Source organism: Cygnus atratus, chromosome 13 (genome assembly GCF_013377495.2).
Source record: "Cygnus atratus isolate AKBS03 ecotype Queensland, Australia chromosome 13, CAtr_DNAZoo_HiC_assembly, whole genome shotgun sequence".
In the NCBI taxonomy this organism is placed as follows: domain Eukaryota; kingdom Metazoa; phylum Chordata; class Aves; order Anseriformes; family Anatidae; genus Cygnus; species Cygnus atratus.
The window spans coordinates 14,881,125-14,906,311 of record NC_066374.1 but is presented as its reverse complement, the minus strand read 5'-3'; the positions used below and the strand labels follow the sequence as shown (position 1 = coordinate 14,906,311).

General features: G+C 44.4%; 1 protein-coding gene across 4 annotated transcripts in view; it reads right to left on the bottom strand.

Annotated features, from left to right (window-relative positions):
- LOC118245418 (uncharacterized) overlaps window positions 1-25,187 on the bottom strand; it is a 99,974-nt gene that overhangs the window by 8,161 nt on the left and 66,626 nt on the right. For 3 of the 4 annotated variants that reach the window (XR_007708819.1, XR_007708820.1, XR_007708821.1), the window contains 2 exons: window positions 15,607-15,792; window positions 12,987-13,343 (listed from right to left, as the gene is read on the bottom strand). Coding sequence is in view for 1 of the 4 variants with exons in the window: in XM_050713418.1 (XP_050569375.1) it covers window positions 13,132-13,343; window positions 15,607-15,854 (460 nt within the window). In the remaining 3 variants the exon portion in view is untranslated. Of the gene's footprint in view, window positions 1-12,986; window positions 13,344-15,606; window positions 15,855-25,187 lie in introns of those variants that run through there. The other variant, XM_050713418.1, reaches the window with a different exon arrangement.

Sequence of the window (25,187 nt, the reverse complement as noted above, 5' to 3'; positions counted from 1 at the left end):
TTGGGCATAAGGATGATAGCAACCTGAGTGAGACATGTGAGAAAGTTTTACTGTATCTGCAGAAGATATTGCCATTGGCTGTTCCTTTCTCTGCTTCTACCAGCAGAAACAACCCCCACAGCAGTCATCTGAAGAAAATTAGAGCTCATGCTTCAGCCAAGCTGTTAGTGGACAGTGAGTGATCTGTTAAACTAGGAAGATTTTCTGAAGAGCACATGTCAGCATACAAACATCTCTAGATCTGAACAAGGCAAGATTAAACTAGTCTGCCTATGCTAGGAGAAGAGAACTGACATACATATACTTGAGATTATCTTTGCCCTTGAATTTCAAAGCTCGACTGCCATTTTGTGTAAAATAAGTTCTGTTTACTTTTTATAGATTTTATAAGAAAGAATAAGCCAGCACGTACAGAAATCAAGTAAGCATGTTACAGAGCTAATGCACCCAGGCTTTGCTAAGCCAATTAAGCAATCAAATCAAGGTCACAGCTGAGATGGACTCAATAGATCAATGAGATTGAATGGCCAAAATTAATACCCAAGGAAATTAAATCAAAAGAATAAGGCTGGAACTGGACTTGTTTGGTTGGTCTTGGATATTTATGGAGAAGCTGTTTTCCTTTCAGTCTAAAGTCACAGCCAGAATTCAGCTCAAAGCATATGTGCCTGGCCAGCAAAAGGTACAAGTACTCAAAGGATGTTTGTGTCCACCAGGTGTAAGGTCTGTGCTGGTCCTTCCCAAGTGACACTCTGTAAAGCAAAGGATGATCCTGACCTGTTTTATTTAAGGAGGAGGTATAATATCCATAATGCTGGCAGCAGCTCTGCTTCATTATTTTTTTCCTTAAAACCCACTGTTGTAACAAGTTATTAGCCTGCTGTTCTGATTTTCTCCTTCTAACACAGAGAAAATCTTTCCATAGAAGTGACACAGATGACAGCCAAATCAAGCAATAACAGCTTTGGGGAAAAAAATAATAAATCCAGAAGAATCTCCCTAATTATATGCAAGATTTGCAGAGTTTGGTGTTTACTTTTAGGGACCTGTATGTAGTGCTGTTTCTCCATTATAGAGTGCAAATATGCAAGTGTGTGTTTGAGATAAGGCAGTATCATCCTGGTATAATGAAAAAGAAATGAAAGGAAAGAGTTCAAAATGCTTTATTTTTTTGAATCCTTCACTTGTGGTATTGACAGAAACCATAGCAAAAGTTTCAGGTAGCATGCAACTTATAGTCAGAAAAGGGAAAAGCTTTATGTCCAGAAGCTGTCCATGCAGGCTAGAATTGAGTGTTCTTCTTCCCATCAAGGTCTTCACTTCTTTAAGAGTCCTACTCATGATGATTAGGACCAGATCTTCCTATAGATTATTCTGGAAGAATCTTGGGCCATGTGGCCACCAGGATGAGTGCTCACCATCACTAGCAATACCTGCTAGTCTAATCGCAGGTTGCATGTCAAAAAAAAAAAAAAAAGAGAGAGATGGAGGGCAGGCTATAAAAACTGGTCTTTACTTTCTGGCTTAATGAAAAAATTAAGTGGACGCTACAGTAAAATACTTGAAAAATAAATTATTTCTCTATGAGTCCTTTCATGGTAATTACTTCTCACCCTACCTTAGGCAACTAATGCAGGTAAATATCCTGCCAAAAGAAAAATACCTCCTTTATTATTCTGTCAGGCTAAATTTCCTTCATAGAGGTTTTTCTAGGTCCAATTGAAACTGTTTGCAGAAAGATTTTCTCTTGAACATAGACTGAGCAACACTAAGTCCAGAGAACTGGTCTGTGAGACCTGGGACTGCTATTCCCCTTCAGCAGGAGGGAAGCCCAGAGTGGGGGGCATGTGGAGCCTCTCCTCCACTCACCACATGCTTCATCAGCAGGAATTAATTATCGACTCACCAGGTCGCACCAGCCATCTGCCACAAACAGCCACGTCAGGGACACTGGCTGAGATGCGACGGAAGGGCACGTATGAGAGTTGGGCTTTTAACTGAAGCTGGGAGAGGGAGAGAAAAGGAATTTTTTTTGCTGGTTGGCTTGCATATCCCCTTGGATTTGTGAAGCCTGAAGCTTGGTTGCTGACCGTCTGTGCTACAGCTCGGCACAGAGTATGCCAGTGGCTGCTGAAACAACTTGTGTGCACGACTATCACCCAGCGTGAGGAGCGGGCTGCAGAGCCAGGCCTTCTGTTTTGGCAAAACCCAACAACACTGCTGAATTAAAGACATACTGGAGATTTTTGGCAAAATTGCAACACAGCTGCCCAAGGTCATCTCCAGTGAAAGTAGCCGAGGAGGTTTACACAGAAGATGTTAATTGGATTTTCGTGTTCTCTTTAGAAAGGTTCAGAGCTATCAGATCTCACCATGCTACATGCTGCATGAATATGTCCAGTGATATTGTGAGCTGATTATTGTTCAGTCTTAACGGCTTTCCATCTCCGTAACAACGGTATTAGCATTAATATTGTGCCCAAGGCTCTGAATATGGATACTAATGGAACTCAATCAGCTCTTAAAGAACAAAGGATCCCTTTTATATGGCACCCTGTGACAGTCAGAGGATTGGATTAGCAACTTGTCAATCCTTTGTTTTGCAGCTTTTTTTTTTCTGATGCTTTCTGAAATACTTGGATAGTATGTAGAATTACATTATCTGAAAAATGAATACAAAACAGTGAAAGCTATGTACTATTCCCTCCTGACCTGATTATTGTCGATTATTTAACTAAGTAGCCAGCATACCCCCTAATTTAAGTACTGAATTCCTACAACACAAAATGCTATCTTTTCTCATAAAAGAAGCCCAAGGAAGAACAAGCTCAATTGCCAATTATGCTTCTTCCATGAAATCTCTTCCATCCCCTTCAGGATAGGTTTGGGTAAAAATATAATTGCAGTGGATAAGGAAGCTTAAGAAAAGACATAAATGAAAAAATGCTATGTGTTGGCATCTGATTGATCCATTTGAAAGGAAGAGAAGGAGAATTTGACGAGATGGTAAGGAGCTCATAGTTTGTTTCGAAGGAACCCAGCATTTTTAACCTCTACAGGATGCTGAGCTATAATTAAGAATGGCAAGTCAGTGAAAAATCTATTTAAAACTCCTGACAGCTTTTCTAGATTAGTGTTTTTGACATCTACATTCACTCTAGCAAATCACTAATGTGATTTTTTTTCAAAATTATATTTTTATTAGCTCTCTGCATATAATAACAAAGTGAAAATGATGTTACAGCCTGGACAGGTCTTTAACTCAAAAGCTCAGTACTTGCAGTGTGCTTAATTAGCTGCCTGATTATTGTTTTATTCTGAAAGAAGTTTTGTAAATGTGTTTTCATCTATAAAGCATCTTTAAAGTGAAAGCAACTGTTTGATTCTGTTAGTTGGCGAAAACTATAGCAAGCTCTGGATAACAAAGCACTGTGATTAATTCATGTCAAGATACTCATCTCTGCTTTATTTTTTTTCCCCTGAAATGGTTGAATTACTGAATAACAAAACAAATGTTTGGATAAACATTGAGTTACATAAGTCTTTCCCGTTAATAATTATTCTGCAAGGGAAGAATAAAGCTCAGGCCTTCTAACTTGGATATAGGTACAATATTTTGAAGCACATCAACAGTCTTCCTCAAACTGTGAAGATCTTGCAATAACATTTAAGTCAGATGCACTGTGAATGTGTTGGTTTTAATTTGATAGCAAAGAAATACCATCATTAATTAGAATGCTTTCAGATTAGTGTTTGTGTTGCATAATTCAACATTTGCCAAAGTTCAGGAAAAATATGCGCTAAGTAGAAATTATTACTTTGATAACGCTGCTACATTTCCTCTCCTTATTTTTAATATGGCTTTTTAATTTGGGTAATGAGTATATATCACTAATCATTTTGAAAGCCTATTACCAACACCAACCAATCCGTCAACTTGAGTTAATAATTTACTTTATTTTAAAAATTGGAACTGGACACAGCTGTGGAGGACCGAAGAAAAGAAAAGAAAGCCTCCTTAGCAGATAACCTATTTTCCTCTGTGCACGAAATGCCCCTTGTTCTGCTGGGACTTGTTTCCCCACTGCTGGAACTCCATCAGTGGCTGTTAAACTCCTGATCAAGGCACATTCCACTGCAGGGCATTTGGAAATTAAATGCTCAAGGAATTAGAGGAAGACGGTCTTCTCCCGTACTTAATTTTCCTGTGTATTATTAGTAGCTGCCTCTGCACTGCTAATGCCCTTCTCCCACTGTGTAGGCATGAGCTGGCAAGGTCATTTATTTTTGAACGTGTTTACTGGAAAAATGCAGTTGCATCTGAATGATTGTTTTGGGAAAAATAAAAATCTTTGGATGAGTCATAAGAGAAGAAAAAAAGGTCATTTGAGAAGATTTCAGTAAGAGAAGAAATTGATAAAGAATATGGAAATGCTTTCTAATTAGAATGAAAAGTTTGAAGACTGCACCCTGTAGTGAAATTAGTGTCTGCAGCAGACAATGCTCCTCATTAACAAACCGGGACCTCACTTTTATTACACTTAAACCAAGATTCTTCACTGTGTCCTACCACTTAAAAATATGCATCAGTGACCACAATGCTCATGCCATTGGTTATTCTTAACCCTCTGCATTCATGAGCAGATTGAAACTTCGAAAGAAGCACGAGTTGGAAGAGAGGTGCCACAGAGATATGGAGTATATTATGCTGAAATTGAATCTTCCTTTGAATGGTGGAAGAATAATAAGAACCCTGCCTACTGAATCATGTTAAACTGCAGCATTTATTTATTTTTAGTACAGTTTTATCTGGTGACAATGTAGTCATTATAGCCTTTTGTTGTTAAGGTGTGTGCATACTTCTATTTGAAAACCTTTGCATAAAAAATGCACGAACAGTAAAGCTTTTAAAACCAACCTACTCCAATCACAGTTACAGTTCCCCCCAAGTTTTGATATTTTTCTCACGACTATGGGTCATTTTATAGGAAGTAGAGAGAGCAAAGAAGAAGAAAATATATATAAAAAAAAAAAAAAGAAAAAGAAAAGAAAAGAAAGAAATGAGCAGACTTTCCAAGAAATAGAAATTAGAAGTATTTTCTTTAATAAGATCTTGCTTCGAGATGCAGCTGAGAGATTGCTGGCAGGAATTGTGGTCCTTTTCTTCCCTGCAGCTTCTACACCTTGTATTTCCCTTCCCTCCCCTTGTGCTCCAGGCCCAGCAGATGAGTCAGCCTCAGTCAGGCCAACATGCCCTGGAAGCGGAGAACTGTTTGCAGACAATCCAGGCAGCCCAGGTGTCGCAAAACTAAATACAAACCAAACCTGACATGTTCCAAGTCAATGAAGTACCTTTTCAGGCTTCCCAGGGGAAAATTCCACCAAAAATCAACTATTTGCACACAGAAAGTTTAAAGAAAAAAAAAATACAGATTGCCATTTTGCAATGGAAAAGAATTTCCCTGAAATATACTGAGCAGCACTTTATTGCTGCATGAAGCCCATGTGCTTAGAAAGCAGAAGCTGGGTCTCCAGCAGCTGAGGCAGCCCCATCGGTCCCAGTGCCTGCCCGTGCCTCTCAGCTCACCCGTCCCTATACTGCGTGAGACACGCTGGCAGACACAGCACCGCTCAAGTCGCCGGGTGTGCTGGAGTTCGCCACTGCTGGTCTTGTAGAGCTGCTGTGGCATTTTGGCGGGGCTACTCTGTGGGCAGGAGGCTCGATTCCCCCAGTGCACCTGTGTTTCCATCCACCTGCAGCTTGCAGTGAGCACAACACGTCTCTGACAGAGATAAAACCTGACTCGCATATCAAGAGAAGGCTACTTTTATTTACTCCTTTAGTCTCATGAAAGAAAAGGGGGAGCTGAGCGTGTAGATAAAGGTAATAAACAACTCCAAGCTCCGGTAGCATCTGAAATGATTCTGCTGTTTATGGTTTCTTTTGGCTACAAGTAATTCCGTGTCTGTTAAATAGCCAGTGGCGCCTTCCTACTGATAGGACCAAATCCCAGCACAGAGCCATCGCCACAGGCAGGAGGATGACAAACAGGAGGCACAACAGGTACAAGGCAGAAATCCGTCTTAAATTCACTTGACTCGTCTGCTGTTTTATGGGCCTTGTTCTCCTCACTCACACACTTGTATTCCACTGGTGTCAGTACAGCAACTTCAGTGAAGTCCTCCTGTGTAAGAGCACTTCAGACCCTCCAGACACAGAAGAGAAATGCTTTTCATGCCATGGCAGAGCCTGACTTCACGCACACACATGCATTCACACACACACAAACCCCATCCTCACAGCTCCTTCCTGCTGTGCAGCACCATTAAGCTATTGGAGTAGATGTTTTTAACCAATTAGTTATTTTCACTACCTGCTTTGGCAAGGGAGCTGGAAGAAGTCCAGCTGCTGAAGTGCTCTGAGCTCCATGGGCTCCACCTGGGCTGCACCAGCCGCTGGGGGCAGGATGGGGCTGGGGCAGGTGGGCACACTCCGTGGGGATGGAGTGGGGGATGCTGGAGAGCTACAGCTAATTACAGTCAAAAATCATAACTTTAGACAACTCTAATGTTTGCAGCTGGAAAGACTTAAAAGCTATTTGCTTCTAATCTCCCTCTGACAATCAATGAATTGAACAGTAAATGTTATTAGACTAATTTACTGTTCATCAAGAGTAAGAAATGAATAGAATAATTTACTATTCATACATCCAACTGTGTGACATGTGTACAGATCAGTTTGAAATAAAAAGCAACATTAGGGTTCCAGTTCTCCTTCCATACCTTTTTTTCTAATTCCAATTTATATCCATTCTCATCTGGCAAGTTGCTCTGGCTCTGCCCCAGTGACAGAATGACCACATCTGTTTGGGTACACATCTGCATTGCTACGTAGGATAATTTGCCACCTACCTAACCAACTCAGCATTTTCCATAGGGGGAAGCAGTAACAAACTGCACAGCTGTAAAGGAGGCACCTGCTAATTCTAACTGTCCTTTGTGGGAGGCATTTACCTCCAGTTTTGGGGCAGCTTCCATGAGGATGCTACAGCTGTGCTCCATCTTTCTGCTGAGGAAAGCCCAGTTATTTGGGCATTTGGAGTATACGAGGAGGCAACTGGATAAATTGCCCTTTCCAGGCCAAAACTGGGATAGCATTAGGCATTTAGAAATGCTGAAGACCTGCATTTCTTACAGAATCTGGCTATATTAATGCGTGGAAAAAACAGACCTATAGCATCTTTGGTCAAATGGTCTCTGTATATTCTGGGTATTAAGGCAAGAATACCAATCACTCTCTGGATGCCACAGACCTGAGCACAAGGAAAGCACATGGAAAACTGTGGTCTAAAATGACTGGAACTGAGGTTCTCAGAGGAGTTCATCTCACCGGATGGCATGGATGCTGTTCTTCTCAGTGATGGTTTTGTGGGTCAAAATTCTGGGCTTCCTGGCTCTGGTAAGAGGCGTGGCAGCCCTGGTGGCTTTATCTCCCAACCCAGCACAGCACCAATGCCCTGCATATTAACTCCTCTTGGCTAAATTCACTTTTTCTGCAAGTTGCACCAAAAAGAAGCAGTTTTTCAGTTCAGAGGAAATAGCTGGTAAGTGCACAAAGATAACTTCTCACTTCAGCTGCATAGGCTTTCCAGCACCTCAAGAGATCCCACAGTTTTTGTTTTGATAAACAAGATGCCATCCACCATCTGCCATCTCCCATTGCCTCTGTCAGGAAGTGCAGTTTGGAGAATTCTTCCAACTGGAAGAGTCTCAGCTGTCTCTGCACTTCAACACTATCGTTTCGTGTAATCTTTAAAGATCTGTCCACAAGCTCTGAAATGTTAGTATTGAAAAGCAAATCAGAGGGGAAAAAAAAATCCAACCTTGAATATTTAGGATAGATTTTGATTTTAAAACTAGAAAAAAAATATCAGCAACAAAGCTGAAAGTACAGTTTTATCTTTTTTTTTCCCTAGTTCTGAGCTGCATGCTTTTTTCCTAGACCTGACAGTCAGGCTCACTTTTGTCCTTCTCGCACAACAGCACCAGTCAGAGAGATCCCACCAGCCAAATGCCACTTCAAATCTCCCAAGCAACCCTTTTTTCAGAATGTCTCCTTTCATACATATGAAATGTAAGAAGAGCTCAGGAAGTTCCTCAGATGAAAGCTTTCCTTCCAAGTTGTCACCTTTGAAGAAGAGCCCCAATGCCAGATGCTCCAGTGGAATTTGCCATTTTTTGTGACTAGCAATAGGAATGGAATGCAATTTCCAAGCCACGCTTCCTCTGGAACATGCCACATAGAGTCTGGGTTCATCTGGGGCCGTGCATCTTGCAGGACCATTCACACAGCTGACCCCCATGTAGACAATTTGCAGACTCTGAGCCAGGTGAGGTTATTTGCAGTATAGATTCAGCTGGTGGCAGCACAGTTGTTATGAGAGTGCCATTACTGTTACAGTGTTAGCAAGAAATTGTGCCAAAGGCTGGCTGTGATCACGCAAATAGTTCATGGAGGAACACAGAGATTATGATTACCTAGTACTGTAGTGAGGAAGACACCTGAGAAAAGGTGCTCATGCCCATGGGGTAGAGCACTCGCTGCCAGCAGGGACACGAGGGCCAGGTGCAGCTCCTGCCCCAGAAGGCAGAAATGTTGGACTGCAGAGCTGACGGCTGACTGAGCTGCAGCCAGCTCCGATCTCTGTGCTAGGCAATGTTTAAAAAATAGAATCAACACATCAAATGATGTGTCATGTAAGTTTTCCATGTCAAGGAAAATAGCCCGAGGCCCTTCCTCCCACATTTGCTGCTACAGCAGCCAGACAACCTGGCCCTCAAATTTATTCTGGTCTTTAATCAGGAAAAATCCCTGTGATCTCTGAGGTTGGGCTTCATGGTTTTGGAAAGAGATTATATGGTTTACTAGAAGGAAGGCGCTTGCCCACTGTTCTTGAGGTCTGTGGTTACTGTGAGAGTCACGCTCATTGTGCACCACCTGCTGAAAAGTGGAAATGCTCTCATTTGCCCCAGTCATCTCTTTGCAATAAATATCCAGCGTAGCTGCTTCAGAGCCATTACTCATGCTATGTTTCCTTCTGTATACATAAAAGTAGATGCTATCTAGCACCCAGATGACCCCAAGTTCTGTTTTCTAGCGCTAGTTTTCTTTATTTTTTCTGCATACTCTTTGTGCTGAAGTTTACCTTTCTCCATGATTATGCTGCCCCAAGAACAAAGGTGGTCCTCCACAGACCGGGCACACTGAGGCTGTGCAGGGAAAGTGGCCACAGTGATACTGCCCCTCCATGCACAGATCATACTTCCTTCCCTTTGTAGCTACCTCACAGATTTCCTTTGACTTGGGGCATAGTGAGCCATTGGTTTTGCCTTTAAGCAAATGTGTGTTAGCTGACATGGGCTGTGGTCACTGCCATCTCGAGGTAGAGTAGGACCATCACAGTGCTCACAAATGTTCCCATTTCAGATTCACAGGACTCTGAGCCATGCAGGTCTCTTACAGGAACATACCTTCCAGGAGAGAATAGACATAAACCCAGATAAGAGCTTGGGTTTAAAAATCAAACCCTAAACAGGATTTTAGACCAAAGTGCAATTTCACTAGCAGGCAATATGGTTTTCTTGTATATATAATAAACCTCAGTAATCAGAATTGTTGTGAGCTGCCACAATGCATACTCTCCTGTGGTGCAACCCTGGTCGCTCTCACTGATGTGTGCTATTTCTGAACTAAAGCATAAGGTTTATCATCCCTGCTGTTCTACCCTGCAAGCAGGAGTAAAAAAGGTCGACTACTGTGTTCAGGCAGCATCAAATTACTGTAAAACAAGTGAGATACTGCAGCGATATATGGTGAATCTCAGCATCTTCAGTTCTCTTTCAGGCTTGCATTATAAATGGGTCACAAACTGTTGCATTTGTAACAGAATTATAAGCCATCAACTCACCCAGCCCTTCCAAATTAATATTCAGTAAGGCTTTGCAAATTAAACTGTTTTGTACCTGGGCATGTCATGGAGCACCTGGAGTGCTTTGAGCTATGTAACGGTGAGTTCAGTTTCATAAACCAACTTACAGGCTGATCTAGGGCTTTACATGATAAAAAAAAAAAAGATGACAGAAAGTGTGCACAACTTTACAGAGGGTAAGTGTTACACTGAACTCTGGGCTTGAAGTAAGAGAGGAATTAGGTACTTCTAATCAGTTTTTTTTTGGTCTCCCAAATTCAAGTGGGAGTTACTCTGTGCCACCCAAACCTGGCTATTCAAAGTCACTAAGGTCTGCCTTTCTTTGCTCCCACTGCTCACTGCTGGGCATGCCCCAGGCTGCTAATTCAACCAGGCAGTGCTACCTTCATCAGCAAGAACCAGCTCAGGTAACACAAGACCAATATCAGCCCTTCTTCTGTCAGAGAGGACACGAACCTTTATCTTCTCGAGCTGAAAGAGAGCGACTCAATAGATCTGCATCTATAGACCGCAACACTCTTTTCATCCATCTGTCGAAATGTGCGTACCTGACTGCTTCGGCAGCCACAAATACAGCACTCAGCACAACAGCTGAATCACTTGGGCTTTTGGTCTGTTTTTAATTACTTCCACTGAAATTCAGGTGGCACCAATGACGGGGAGGTGCACCCCACTGGCTCTCTCACCTTTTAGAGGGTGCAAAGGGAATCAGGGAGCTGGCTTTCCAAGTCAAGGGTGAGGTGAGAGACACGATGCTGCAAGTTGCATCAGCAAGTTGGTACGGGAGTAAATTAAAGAGTAGGAGCATGGGCTTGTAGCAGCAGGAGAGCTGAGGGATTTAAGAGGTGATGGATAAATGCACCTCCTGTTAACCTGCACCTTTTAAGTACCATCCAGCCACCCAGCTGAATCCACACTGATGTTGTGGTGCTGTGAAATGCTGTTAGTCCCAATCAGCTGGCAACCCCACAGGTGCCACCAGCCCTGACCTGTGCAAATCACAGCTTCTGCCGCTCGCAGGCTGATGGAGGTGCCACGAGCAGGAGCAGCGGGCTTCATCTGGCAGGGGCTGGTGGCAAATTGTAAAAGCTCTTCCCATAGAGAGAAAGAAGCTAATTTCTTACTAATTATTTGCCAAACAGCATGTAATTAAATAGTGCAGAACTGTCGACAATGCATCTTTGGGTCTTTAGGCCATATATTTTTCTCTTCGTGGCACACTCCTCCAGTGCTTCAAGGCTACTGCACGCTGCAGAGCAGCAAAGGAACAGAGTGATAATTGAACAATTAACAAATGATGTCATAAAACAATGTACTTAAAATAAAATGCATAATTAAAATAACTGAACCACAAAAAAGATGCAGCAGCATACAGAAAAAGCACACCAAAAAAAAAAAAATCCTTGAGAATAAATCCCACGTAGGAACTGAAATATGCCATTTAAAGGGAAAAAAATAGCACCAGAGTGGTTAAGCAAAAATGTGGAATAAACTAGCAAGCAACAGTGATTTGCAAAAACTATAATAATGTTGCAAAAGAACTATTCTCTGTAGTTAACAAGTTTGTACCATAAAACAGTCCTTTGGTGACTCCCTGCATCATTATTTGCTACCAAGGCACTGCATTGATGGGCTCATTGGGATCCATGGATCCAGTGTTAGATCAGTAAGCAGGAAAGCAGAGGTCCCACTGGATTTCCTGCCTGGAGAGCTGTTAGGATCCATGCTAGTTCTTTAAAGAGCAGAGCTGTGTACAGTGCTGCACTCAGAATGACCGTGTTAGGAATATAACTACTTCTGCTACAATTGAGACATTTGCAGGAAAAAAAAAAAAAAAAAACAGGAAAGCCAAAAGAAAAAAAAAAATGCGTGCTTGCTTGACAGAAACTCATTCTAACAAATGCAGTTTTTGAAGAGCTCTGCATGCTGCCTGTGTCTCTGCTCTTGGGAAGGCCAGAGAGGGGACTGAACCGCGGCCACCTCCACAAGGACAGGCTCCAGCTGCGGCCAGCCCAGCCAGCTGTCGCTGCTGCTGGCACCCTGCACAGAGCCAGAGGGTGCCACCAGGTGCACCCACCTGCATTCATGGTCATTCGCAGCACGCAGAGCCCTTTATTCTGGTTTCTCTGCTTTCATTTGGCACTTCTTTCTTTTTCTTTTTCTTTTTTTTTTTTTTTAACTAGATACACTAGAAGAAATTTTAAAGCATGAGGCAGACGTGCTTTCCAAGAATAATTGCTCTTTGGCTGCTGCACAGGAGCTCTGCTCATGCATTTCTGGGAGATACTTGCAGACTGCTAACTGCTCTGGAAGCCTTTCAGCCTTTGCTGCCTGCAAATGGCATTATTAGTCACTAATAGCCTCAGCTCACCATGTTGTCTTTTGGTTAGTTAGCAGCTATTCTGCAAGTCAGAGACAGGGAAAGAGACACATATGTTTAAGCAGGAGCCAACTTCTGATCTGTAAAAAAAAACCTGGAGGGGTTTCTTAGAGCAATCCTACCATTAGCTGAGAAGCAATGGTGAGGGAATGTGTCAGCACGGGGTGGGGGTGTCCACGCCACCTCCCAGCTGCTGTTTCTGGGACTGGTTCCTGGAGAGGACCCAGAGGATGTTCTCGCAGGCTCTCTGGCCCTGGCACAGCTGCTGACACAGGGTTGTGGAACAGGAGGAGCAGGGGTTTCATGGTGGTAAAGGGAGCGGGGGGAACTCAGTGTGGTGCTTGGACCCAAAAATCCATGGCATCAAATTTCCAGATCTAAATGGCTACCCCTTTCAGACCAGTTAAATGACATATATATACATCTTATTAAAAGTCAAGGGGACTTAATAACTAAATCCTTGGTGTTTTGTTGTTCTTTTCTAAAGGTTAGGGATTGTGTTTGTTGTTTTTTGTTGTTGTTGTTTCATTAAGGTTACTTGCTCACCTGTTTGTTCCTTTTTGGATATTGTAGGGCTCTGTTATTTACTGCTCAAGCAATTCCAAGAAGTGCTCTACTGACATTTCACAGTATTTAGTATTGACCAAACACTACATGATAAATCTTTATAATACTCCAGAGAGACCATCAAGGGAGCAGTTACAAATATATACATTGCAGCATATTGTGTTCTGGGTTAAATGAAATATAAAATCACATCACCATCCTGGGTACTAACTGCTCCATCAGTATTCCATCTCACTCCAGCTGCAGGTATGGCGGTTGCCATTAAGACGTCAACATTTGTCGATTGCCATGGATGGTAACTGATGAACTGCTCTTTCCCACAGTACGTGGGAAAGAAAATGGGAACCGTGGCAACGTTGGTATCTTGCACCATCCACAGCTCAAACTTTGTGGGCAATGACAAGCACCTATACGGAGAGAAAGATGGACAAGCTGGTTCTGGCAGTGGTCACACAGTGCTGTCCTGTGTGCTGTGTTGCTACATTTCCTGCTTCAGAAGATGGAGCATTTCCAGGCCTTCAGAAAGTTCTGGATTAGTTTTGAGTTTTGGGTAATTTATAGCCAAGTTGATTTCACCATCATTAGCTTTTATACGTTCAAACAGGGTTTAATTTTGTTTGGAAGATGCAGACGTGTGTACAGCTAGATAATGCCCTGTTTGTTTTACTGACTAATTCATCACTTAAAGTACAGGACTATAGGTTGAGAGACCAAGACTTATGCAGACTCCCATACTCCTAAATCAAACCAATAAAAGTTAAATTCACACTGTTTGCAAGCACTTTATGCAGATGGAAAATGTCACCTTGTCTGAAATACTTTATGGCACAATGCAGAAGCAAAAAGAAATCCCACAGTGAGAGATTAAAAAGCTTCACTAATGCTTAGCTGGGAGGCATGTGGTTCTGTGCTGCCTCCTCCCTGTGTGATGGGGAGGTTTTCCTGTGAAGCAGCATCCCCTCGGGCAACGCTCTGCGCACAAGCCCACCATGGTGCCTCAAGCCCTGTCCCTCCTCCCCCAAAAAAACACTGGGCTGTTCAACTGGGCCCCTATGTGCTTCCCCTGAGGTGGACGACTGCCATGGGGAGAGTAAGGTGGTGGCTCCATGGGGTCCCACAAACCCTGGTGCCCTGACACCCGCCTGGGCACGATCCAGCCCATCTTGTGCCCATTTGTGCAGCTCTGTCAGGCTCAGTGGTCACAAGATTCTGGGCCTGCTGCATCGGTTGAGGTGGTGTCCCGGGCTGGGGCTACACTTCGCCTCGTGGTTCATGGAACCAAGGTTTGGAGAAGGCTCTGAAGCTGATGGTTATGACATGTAAACTTAGTTTTCAAGGGTCTTCTAGCCATCTCTGTGCTGTCTCCTGCTACCCGAGATAGAGCCAAGACAGTGCTGCAAACATGGAAGGAAACTAACTTTTCAAAAACCAGCTTTAATATTCCATAGAGGACACATCCCAACACAAAGCTCTGGGGAGCTGTGGCACAAGCTGCTAGCCGGGCATAGGGCAAACATGGAGCCACCAGAAATCAGCGTGCCCAGACCCATGGAGCTATGCGGAGCTGTGCTTAGGAAGCAAAATCAACAGTCTCAAAAGCCCGATTCCCAGGCAACTCCTTCCCTCCGACATTGGGGGGAGATGCCACCCATCAGGCACAGCCAAAAGATCAGGAGCCAGCCTGGTTTCCTTTGCAAACTTTACAAATCTTTCCTGCAATGTTTTCTTCCCTCTCCCTTCCGAAAGACAAAGGGGTGCCTCGCTCCCCCTGCTCCAGCAGCTCTGCCGACTGCAGGCGGAACATTAAATGCTCTGAAAGCATTTTTACAGTGGGGAAGCAGAGACTCTGCAAACAGCTAATGGGTGTATTTCAATTCCCTATTAATTGCATATTTATTACTCAGCTGCTGCAAGGAAACGTCATGTTAGGTTGATTAAAGCTTTGCAAGCTGTACAGTAAATATTTTAAACAAAAAAGGTTTTGATCTCAGTTGCTGTAGGGAAGGGTGGGGGAAAGCTGCCATTAGAGTTGCTATAATTAGCAGGCTCCATTACAGACAGTGTTTCCCACAGGCTCTGCAACATGCTTCGTGTGTGTCTGTCTGCATGTATTTAGGCAGAATATCATTTTATGTAAATGTATATATATAAATCGTATATATTTTTATATTTATATATTGTGTGAGGAAAAAATGAGGAAAAGGGAAAGCCTATGTTGCTATCTTGTGTCTTGTTAACAGGCAAGATGAAAGACATATTCAAAAGGCAGAAAAGAGAAGAGGAGTTACGTGTACTGACGGGAGTTTGGGGGTAGGTGACCAGCCCGCAAGCCCCAGCTGCCCACATAACGTGTGTCTGATTAATTAAGCCCTTGCCTGTACACGCTTCTGTTACTAAACGCCAAGTCTCTGCACATATGCTTGTGGTCTTCCTCGCTTCATGGTGTCAGTCCGGGACCGCACACGCAGGCAGATTGCACTGGGCAAGCCTTTGTGAACGTCACCCGGACACGGGGTAGCGATGACCAGCCACAGAAATGCCAAGCTTTCTCTCCTGGCCATCTGCGTGATGCTGTCAACGTATCACAACAGCAGTGATACAAGAGAAAAAACAGCATGTATTTCTGGCACACTGCATCATCTTCATCGCTCACCATCAGCCCCCACTTACCTCCTGCACAAGAGGCTGCAAAACCCCCAGACGATGGCACATCTCCGGGTGCAATGTGTGGCCAGCAGTTTTGGTCTGTGCTCACCCCCGTGGTGCTGAGGCTCCGGTGCTGGCCCCAGCGCTGCTCCCCCAGCCCGCCGGCACAGGTCCGTGTCTCCTCTCCCCTGCTCCTTGAGCTTTTTTCTTCTTGACGTTTGACATGAATTAGAGGAGACATCAGTCAAGCCCGGCCCAATAACCGTGGATACCTGCCACGGGACAGGACAAGCTAAAGTGGCGCTAGTGGAGGACAGACAGCTCTAACTACTGAGCCTGGGGATGTGCAGCTCCGAGGAGGCGAAGGCACACCAGAGGGGTGTCGCTAGTGGGGATCAAACTGCCCAAACTCAGCCCCAGGGCTGGAAGACCAGCTCTGACGCAAACGAGTGCTGAGTGGTATTTTTTGGCTGAAAGGGTAAAACCCCTTAAGGGTCCATACACCCTTCAGGGCACAAATGCACAACTGTCTTCAAATCTGCTTGCTGTAATCCCCGAACCAAGACAGCAGTGGCTCCCAAATGCAAGAATGGGAGGTACAGAGGTCTCTGACTCTATGCTCAGGCAAGCCTTTAGCTTTTAGGTTGAGTTAACAAGTTCTCGGTCATAAAATGCAGGCCAGCAAATACAGAGTAATTTATTTTATTGTGTAGCCCTTAGAGCAGTCATGGTGCTCTGTATTCCCATGTTGTTGCCCCAGAATTTGTAGCTGCTATAGGCAAACCAATGGGCAATTTTCAGGAGCAAAATCTGTTGTTGTCAAGTCTTAGGAGTTTATTAAGCTGCAATATTTGGCTTGGCTCATTTCCTACAGCGGCTCCCTCTTGGAACTGTGTGATTGCAAGGGATGCAGCAATTATTAACAGTAAAACAAGTTTCAATCTCTTATGACTGCACATGAAGTCTCAGAACTGTGAACCTTCAAAGGCACAAAATACAGAAGGCAAAACCAGAAATTATTCAGAATTTATTTTTTCAAGTAGGTTTTTGAAACCCATTTCAAAATTCAAGAGACCTCAGTCTGATTTTTGAAACGAATGGCAATGCTCAAACTAAATGAGCCATATTTACATCTCACTGATTTCTGTGAATGAAAGGGTGGCAGCAGGGTGGGGGGACACGACTGCGTTTGGCAAGTCCCAGTGCAGAGAAAAGAAATTAAATAAACAAAGCAGGAGCAGAGTACTTTCAAAAAGAATCAAACAGCATGGACCATTAATGTTTCAAGAGATAGGAGCTGTATGTGAGCCAACCATCCCCAAGATATTTATTCCCTATCTTTAAAATAGGGAATTGCATTAGAACAGGTAGAATCTTTCAAAGCAGGGAAAATTTTTAAGGGCACTCACTACCCTTTAAAGAAGACTTCAAAAACCATCTCCAGCATTGAGCTGAAGAAGTTGGAGAGATTTGTAGGTTATAGCAAGGGAGAGTGATGGGAATACATACGGATCAAGCTGGTTACTGCAGTAAACAAACCTCCCTCAAACTAGCAATGAGTGCTCCAGCTCAGGAATGAATGGCTTCTTGTCTAGAAATAGGTATTAAAGTAAGCCAAGAAGCTGGGTAAACACCAGCCAAGAGCTATAAACTATTGTTAGGGAAAGGTGAAAGCCAACTAGCCTTGGCCACTGGGTTGGTGAGGAAGAACATAGCGAGACACTTAGTTCTTCATAGACTGAGATGTAGCCTTGAGGAAGCTAACCCCTGAAGGCTTTGAAATTAAAAATGATGAAAAAGAAGAAGTTTTCATTACAAAGGAGGACAGCATAACACAGCTATAGAGGCAGAGCTTCAAACAGTGCTGCTTTAAATCTGTGACAAAGCCAGCAACTGCACGGGAAGAAAGCAAATCCACACTTCTATTCATCCTGTACCATCAAGGGCAACATGCAGCTCAGCTTTCTGTGCATCCCGGCCGGTTTGTGAGAATGAACTATTTTATCTCAAGGAAAGAGACATTATCATTAATTGACTTGCATAGTGCTTTACACTAATAGCCGGGTGCTGTAAAACAGAGATACTGTAATCATGCCAAGAGTTTGAAAATTAGCAAAGGTAGCTGGGCTTTATTTCCCCCCCAAAATGTACATGCTCCGCCTGGCAGGTGGTCGGCAGGCATCATCCCAGGGTCTTCCCAGCCCACCCAGCTGAGGCCAGTGCCAGGTGCCTTGCACACCTGGAGCTGCATCCCAGAAAGCCTCAGGCCCACCTGGGTGCCCATGGCTGGCAGAAGGGGTGGAGTGGGGTCTTTGCATCAGCCCAGCACTGTTTGATGGAACTGCTTGCACCTCGTGTGCTGTCAGGGACACCTTTCCCATCCTTCCTGAAGGCCAACATGTTCCCAGACAGCATGAAGGGTCCTTAATATAATATAAGATCAGGTCCAGGACACTCCATTACCAATGAGATACTTAACTAATGTTCTGCTTGTAGCAGGAGGTCACGGGAGATTTATCTAAAGAGATGCACATAGAAAGACTTAGCAGACAAGCCATTTCACAACCTCTAATACCCTCACCTTCTTAGTTGCTCAGCTGAAATGCCTTAAGGGATGCATTTTACAGGAGCTCAAAAGTGAACTGGAAACTGCTTAGATCACACAACTTATGCATTTTAAATAGCAGTGTAAAATACTGTGCTTTACAGAAGCTCACTGTTGTACCAAGTGATATAGACATGCTTTGAGCACTGGTGCTGGAAAAGTTGCAGGAAGTACAACAGAAATAAAACACATACAGCAAAACAAATCCGTGACTTACTAAAGTTTATGATTAAAATTTAAAGACTGTTCAAGTTTTATTCCCCATAGCTGCTACTCCCTGGACAAGAAGAGACAGAGAGAGACTGACCTTGAATAATTAAGCCGGTCTGTGGCACCAGATCAATTGCTGGTATTGGCAGAACTCCACAATCAGGCATTTTGAAATGCAAGTGTCAAAGTGCATGTAACTATGGGGCTTTTGGTGCAAAGCAGCCAATATAAAGGAGAAGAGGTGAAGAGTGAGAGAAAATAGATTGTGGAGTTTTTAGCACACTCATGGGGGAGGGATGGGAAAAGTTTCCATTTCCTAACTCTAACAGGACACAACTAGCAGCCGACAGAAACCCACGATGTGTTTTGCTCCCGTAACCTTGTAGAAGTCACCCAGAGCAAGCTGAATCTCTCCTGAGTGAATTAAATCCATCACCAGTTCTGGAGCAGACTCTGAGCAACTACTAGTAGTCAACAGTTTAATTGAAAATAAACTTTGTAAATCCAGGGAAACATCTCTGCTCAACATCAATTACTGAACAAACCTGAGAGTGCTTGAAAGTAGACTTTCCCAGATGTGATGGGCATTTTTTCTGCTGTTTCTGCTCACCCTCAGATCTGACAGCACTGAGGTGACCCACCAGAATGGGATGTGAATTTTACAGCAGTCAAGAAAGTCTTCATGTTGATATCAGCCAAGAAAGACTTTGTGTTAATTTCAGGAGCCAGGGGAACTCCTGCTTAAATCTCTTCCCAATCCCTTGACCTACAATCACATACATGGAAAAGCAGCACCAGGCAGACAAGATAATCATTGCATTCCTGTGCAACAGTACTGGAAGAAGCCCTTAATACTGGCATTATTCCCAGAACTCTCTGCCAGACACTTCTGTCCAAAATTCAAGATATCTTAAGTGGCTTTCTATAGAAAGAGCAATGTACAGCATTTAGAGAGCATTTTCATGTACGAAGACCTCAGATCCCACACACCCCTGCCCAGTGGCTCTCTCCAGCCACAAGGAAGATGGAAAGATGCTGGCACAGTGTCACAGTGCTTTGGGGACTTCTCTGCTCTCCTTAGCAGGACAGCCCGCTCAGCTTCTGCCAAAGAGAGAAACTGCACATCACAAAGGAAGGAAGACACAGTCATTTCATTGCCTGTCCCACAGCTTTTATGGTAAGTTTTGTGGTACCTTATGTTTTCCAGAAAGATCCAGTCCCTGGAGTCCTGTGATAAGACAACACCAGCTTCCCTAGTCTTAGTTTTAGAGCTCATAGTGAGTTATAATTTCCAGTTTTCTCAAGTATGTCTTAAGGCTTCAAATTCCAGGAGGAAATCAAAAGCAAACCAAATATATTAAAAAAAAAAAAAAAAAAAAAAAAAAAAAAAGAACATTGATTCTTAAACCAAATCATTATCTAACAGACTTACTTTTTGATCGATATGCAGGGTGGCTATTTTGTAGTGCTCCAAAGACCTGGCTTGAATTCAAATATGGGCCATTGAAGAAAGGGTGATGATGAGCAGTGGCTGGCCAGAAGGGATGAGGAGGAAGGAGCAGGATGTCTTCCTCACGTTCTCCCAACCCATGACCACTCTTTCCAAGCGTGGTTCCTCCCTGCGCTCACTCCAGTGCAAATATAAAGGAAGGCAGGAGGCAGCTAGGAGAGTGAGGAGGAGAGACAGAAGAGTTGCTGGAGACTTAGGGGGCCGCTTTCCACACCATCTCTGTGTTACTCCAGCTCTCACTAATGCTGAAACATTACAGGCCTTTCATTGCCTTTGTTCTCCTCTTTCCATTCCATGGGCTTTTGGTACATGCAGCTTCTGCAAGGGAGTGAAAGGGAATCAGCAGCGCTGGCTCCCCTCCTCAGTGGAAATGCTTTGAAACTTTCAAAGAACCCAACTCTCTCCCCACATCCCTGCGTTAATATGCACCAACTCTGCTCCTGACGCACTCCATTGTAAATGATGTATGAAATGAAATCTCCTCACTTGCCTAATGCAGAGAAGAAAGGCTCTGTAGGCAATGCTACAACATTCCTGTCTGGAGAAAAAGACAGCAAAACCTCAGACTCCCTATAAGCAATATATATTTTTTAAGTTGTTGGTGTTTCTCCTTTTCAGTTTTTGCTGAGGGTGGGGATTTTAATTCAGATTTCACAGAGAAACACAAGCCACTTAAATGCATTTCTAAGCCTTTTGCAGTGATTGTGCGACCATCACCCGTACCCTCACCAGAGGGAATTGCAGCGGTAAATGCATTAGCCCCACAAACAGTGGAGCAAAAACAACGGCTTTAGCCCTATGGGAGGAGCAGGCTGGTTGCACGGGGGAGCAGCAGTGGATGTCAGCCTTGATCTGGATTTGAGACCTCCTTCCAGTTTTATATGAAGCTGTTTGAAAACCAGAACATGTCAGCAGACTCCAAAGGGAGAGCGGATCAGAGCAGGCTGGGAGCTGCAGCGGGAGCAGTGCCGGAAGGTCGGCAGAGTAAAGTGGCAAATGCTCCACGGAGCGCTCTCCGTGCCCACAGCAGATGATGGATTAGCTGAGGGCACAGGAAAAGTCACTGGAAGGGAGAGCAAAGAAGGTGACTGAGACATTGCAAAAGACACAGAGAGAGCATCTGCTGGTGACAGATAGTCTTGTGGAACCCTTAGAGTGACTTTAAGCCAGACGGATCAACCTTGGCAGCTCCTGGGCTTGGTGGGACCCACGCCTCCTCAGTGTGCTCTGATGGGCTTTGTGATTTCCCTGGAGAAAAGCACTGTAACCAGGCACCAACTGCCTCGGTATCTTCTGCAGCCAGGCCTGAAGGAGACCCAGTCCTTTGGGCTGACAGGCGTTTGCATGGTTCCTGTGTGCTGTGGGCACTGTGCTGTTTGTTGGCCGTGCACTGGCTGTCACAGTGCTGCTGCCATGAACACTAAACTCTGCTTAGACCTTATAAAGTGTTAGTAAACTTCTAGGGATGATGTCTTTATAGCTGACAGATGAGCCACCTTGATGGATTATTAGACACTGTTAGCCATACTTGCTAGACTTTACGTTACTAATGAGTTTTAGGGGGTTTGCTTTCATTATTCTTTTCCCTTTTGTTTGTTCTGAGCAGCAACTTGCACAGTGACAAAACAAAATGCTTCAAGGCAGCAGCTGGAGCTTGAAATTAATAATAAAAAGTAGTTGTACTGATGTTTGGATGCAGAGTCATGCTGGCAAATGTGCTTGTTTCACACGGCCATGGTACACCCGAGCAACCTGATCTGTTGTCAGGGCAGGCAGGGGAGCAGGAAAGGGTCCCAGGGCTACAAACAGTCAAACAGCTCAACAGAAAGCTTCCCTGGGCACCACCAAAACCGATGGCCAGTTTTAAGAACCTCCCAGCAGTGATGTCCTGCACGGCCTGGCTCCACACCAACCCCTCCCTGCAGACACAGCCTTGCTCCACGAGGCAACACATGCTCCCTTCTCTCCCACTGCAGACAGGCTGCATTCATCAGCCCTGTGGAGCCCACACTTACTGAAATACCAGAGCCATGTCGTTATACCTGTAACAAACCTGCCCTTTTACATATAAGAAGGTAAAATCTGTATGAGTTAGAAGTCTTGTCCAGAAGTCTTTAAAAAAAAAGAAAATTATAGAAAGCCTAAAAGCTCCAAATGAAAGAGCAGACAACTAGTTCTGGCATGAGTCCAGATACATTTGACCTCCTTACTCCTCATTGTTCATGAAGTTAACAGGAAAAATATCCATGTTTATCTGAGAATGGCACCATTATTTCATAAAGCTTCTTTATTTCTCTTTCTCTTTTCTGTATTGGAAAAATTCCCCAACATAAACTGAACATTTACTGCAGGCAGATTTTCTCCTCATTGTTCAAGGATAAGATGTGAATGGGAACGGCAGGAGGCCAGCTATTCTCTAGACATATAAAGTGAAAATGATATTTTGAAGAAGATCAAAACCAGTAGCAAGTATTCAACCACTTCCATTATGTGTCTTCGTATTATTTGGGCTGCAAAGAGGTGACAGCAGCACAGCACATCAACCCTTGTGAACAAAATGACATGCAACAGTTTTTAATCAAATTCTGCTCAGGGAACATAAACCAGTGGAAAGTAGAGCAAATAACAAGAGAAATTTTCAAGCAGGTTTACTTGAACTGTGATTAATAATAATAACCATAACAATAACAATAATGATAACAGTTTGTATTCCCAGACTTTGCCTTATCCTGTAGTACTTTTGAAACAGTGCCAACTTATAAAAAAGCTATGTTTCCCTTCCTAGGACTTCGACAGTGACAAATCTTACAACTGAACGGTAAAGGTGTTCCTAGCCGGGTAGCTGCACTTTGTGGCACTAGGGAAAACCAAGCACTTCTCCTGTCAGTCTGCTTCTACTGACCCTTTCACAAATTCATCAGAACAAGAGCATCGAGGAGTTAAACCTACAGGAAAACACTCGTGGCCCTTCCTGCCATGCAAATTCCTTCTTCTTCCAGGGCGTGGAGATATTCATTAAGTACCCATCCTTCCCCATATTTCATACCCCACGTGGTAGCTCAGACAGGATAACACTGCTGGAGTCATCCCAGGAGCCTCAGTCCTGGAGAATGCTATGTGGACCATAGCTGCTCTGGCAGGAGGGCTTTGCCATCACTTACTGACACCACAGGGCAGTGGGCAGGGGATGCTTGTGTTGCTCTCTGCATCAAGGGCAGCCCTGAGGAGCCTGTCCCTGTGCCGTACTCATCCCCAGGACGTGCAGACTCGCCACAGCAGAGCTTGGCTGCATGTGGGTGTTTCTGACCGCTGGGAAGCCCTTATTCAGTCTGTCTGTTTGTCAGTCCAGTGGGAGTGAAGAAATACAAAGCCAAGCAGGTGAGTTCACCCAGTGCTGTACCTCTCCAAAATTTTTCAGGAGACTCCTGGCAGCATCAAATTAACCATTAGTGAGGCACGCATCAGCACCTAAAGGTGTTGCAGCAACAGAGACAGACCCAGAGAGCCAGCTCTATAAATGGAGCTTTAGGGGCTCTTCATGTCACACAAGCCTGGAAAGATGCTTCCTTGGAGATCAAGTACCACCATTTTAAGCTCACAAAATTCATGCAAACAATGCCCAGGAGTACTGTGCAAGTACCTGCATGCTCCCTGCCTGCAAGTCACTGCTGTCATCTGCATGGGGATTTCACCTTCCTGAAAGGCAAGGGCTGATGCAGAGCACCCCTTGCTGCCTGCAGGTACCCTCATGGTGCTGTCCTAGAGCACACGCACATCAGACATGCCCCACCAACATCAGACATCCCTCATGCAGGCGGCTCCACCGCTAACCTTGTGTCAGGCACGTCAAGTCAGACTGAGCCCAGAGGGCACCATCCAATTAAAAAAAAAACCTCAGAAAAGGTTTAGAGTTGGAGAGGGGCACACAACAGCTTTATGTGCAATTGCTCATCCAAGTCCATAAACTCTGTAAACCTTGTTCCATTATAGTCATCCTAATAATAATCATTAATCAGTTATTTAAAGTCATTCACATGAAAGGCTGTGAGCTTTTTTTTTTTTTTTTTTGAGCCAGTATAAATCAACCTTATAGGCAAAAGAATAAATACAGGGAGACAGCTGTACAGATCACACTGTCACACCAATCACTGCTTAAAAGCACACACTGTAAATAGCAGACAAAATTCACCCCCAGTGGAATGCCATTGACTGCACGGGTTGGAACTGCAGCGGGGATAAATTGGCCTATCAAAAATACATAAAAATTTAGAAACAGAATTCAGTGACGTGAGGGAGCAATTTTTCACTTAAAATGACATTATCACTAGCAAACCCATTAAATATTATGGGCTCCGTTAAGATTCCTAAGGGGCCCAACAATACTGGAGGAGTCAGTGGTTGCATGGGGTGGGAAGCAACACACACCCAGGGCTGCCAGTGGGACCACGCTGCTCACCGGCTCCTGAGCCAAGGCTAGGGACAGCTCTGGGGTGGCAGCCCTTGCCCTGCTCCACCAGCACGTCTCCACGGTGCAGGCAGAAGTGAGGGGCGTGAGCAGCAGCCACATATAGCACCGCTGCCACCGGTCCTTGGCCTCTTTTCTCACAGTTGGGGAAAGTAAACTCCAGCAAAACGCTGTGCTTTGGGAGCTGAATTTGTCTGTCCTCAACCCGCCTATCTATGTGGCAGCATCCCTGGCCTGGGAGGAGCAGTGCCACCAGCCCTGGCTGCCTTTCCTGCTGCAGCAGCTGCAGTCTGCAAGATGAGCCTTGCAGGGAGAGGCAGGGAGGGATGGAGACATCTTTTTCATGCCCCCTCATGGTGTTACCATGATCTCAGGCCTTTAGAAAGTCATCAGACTGCTTCGTAGACCACTCATCACCAGTAGGAGCCAGACGTGTGGCACTGTCTTAACAGCCCAGCATGGTATTTAGCTACAGTAGGAGTCGTTAGGTTCGGTGCATGGGCTCATCGGGGAGCATCGCAGAGACATTGTGTATCACAGTATGGACTTAATGGCTGTAATTGTGTTTTCATGAAGAAGGGCTGAGGAATTTTGCTCCAGTCTGGAAGTGCCCAAGCCCAGCAGCTCTACCCAGGGACGCGGGCTGAGGCAGCCGTGTGGCTCAGAATGGCTTCACCAAGGGGCCAGCCTCGCGGTCCCACAGGGCTCACAGGCAGCTCGGCAGCTCGCCCATGCCGAGGCAGAGCACAGCAGATGAGAGCAGCGGTGGGGATATGGAGCCAGGCTTTGTGGAAAAAAAGAACAATTGTTTTCTC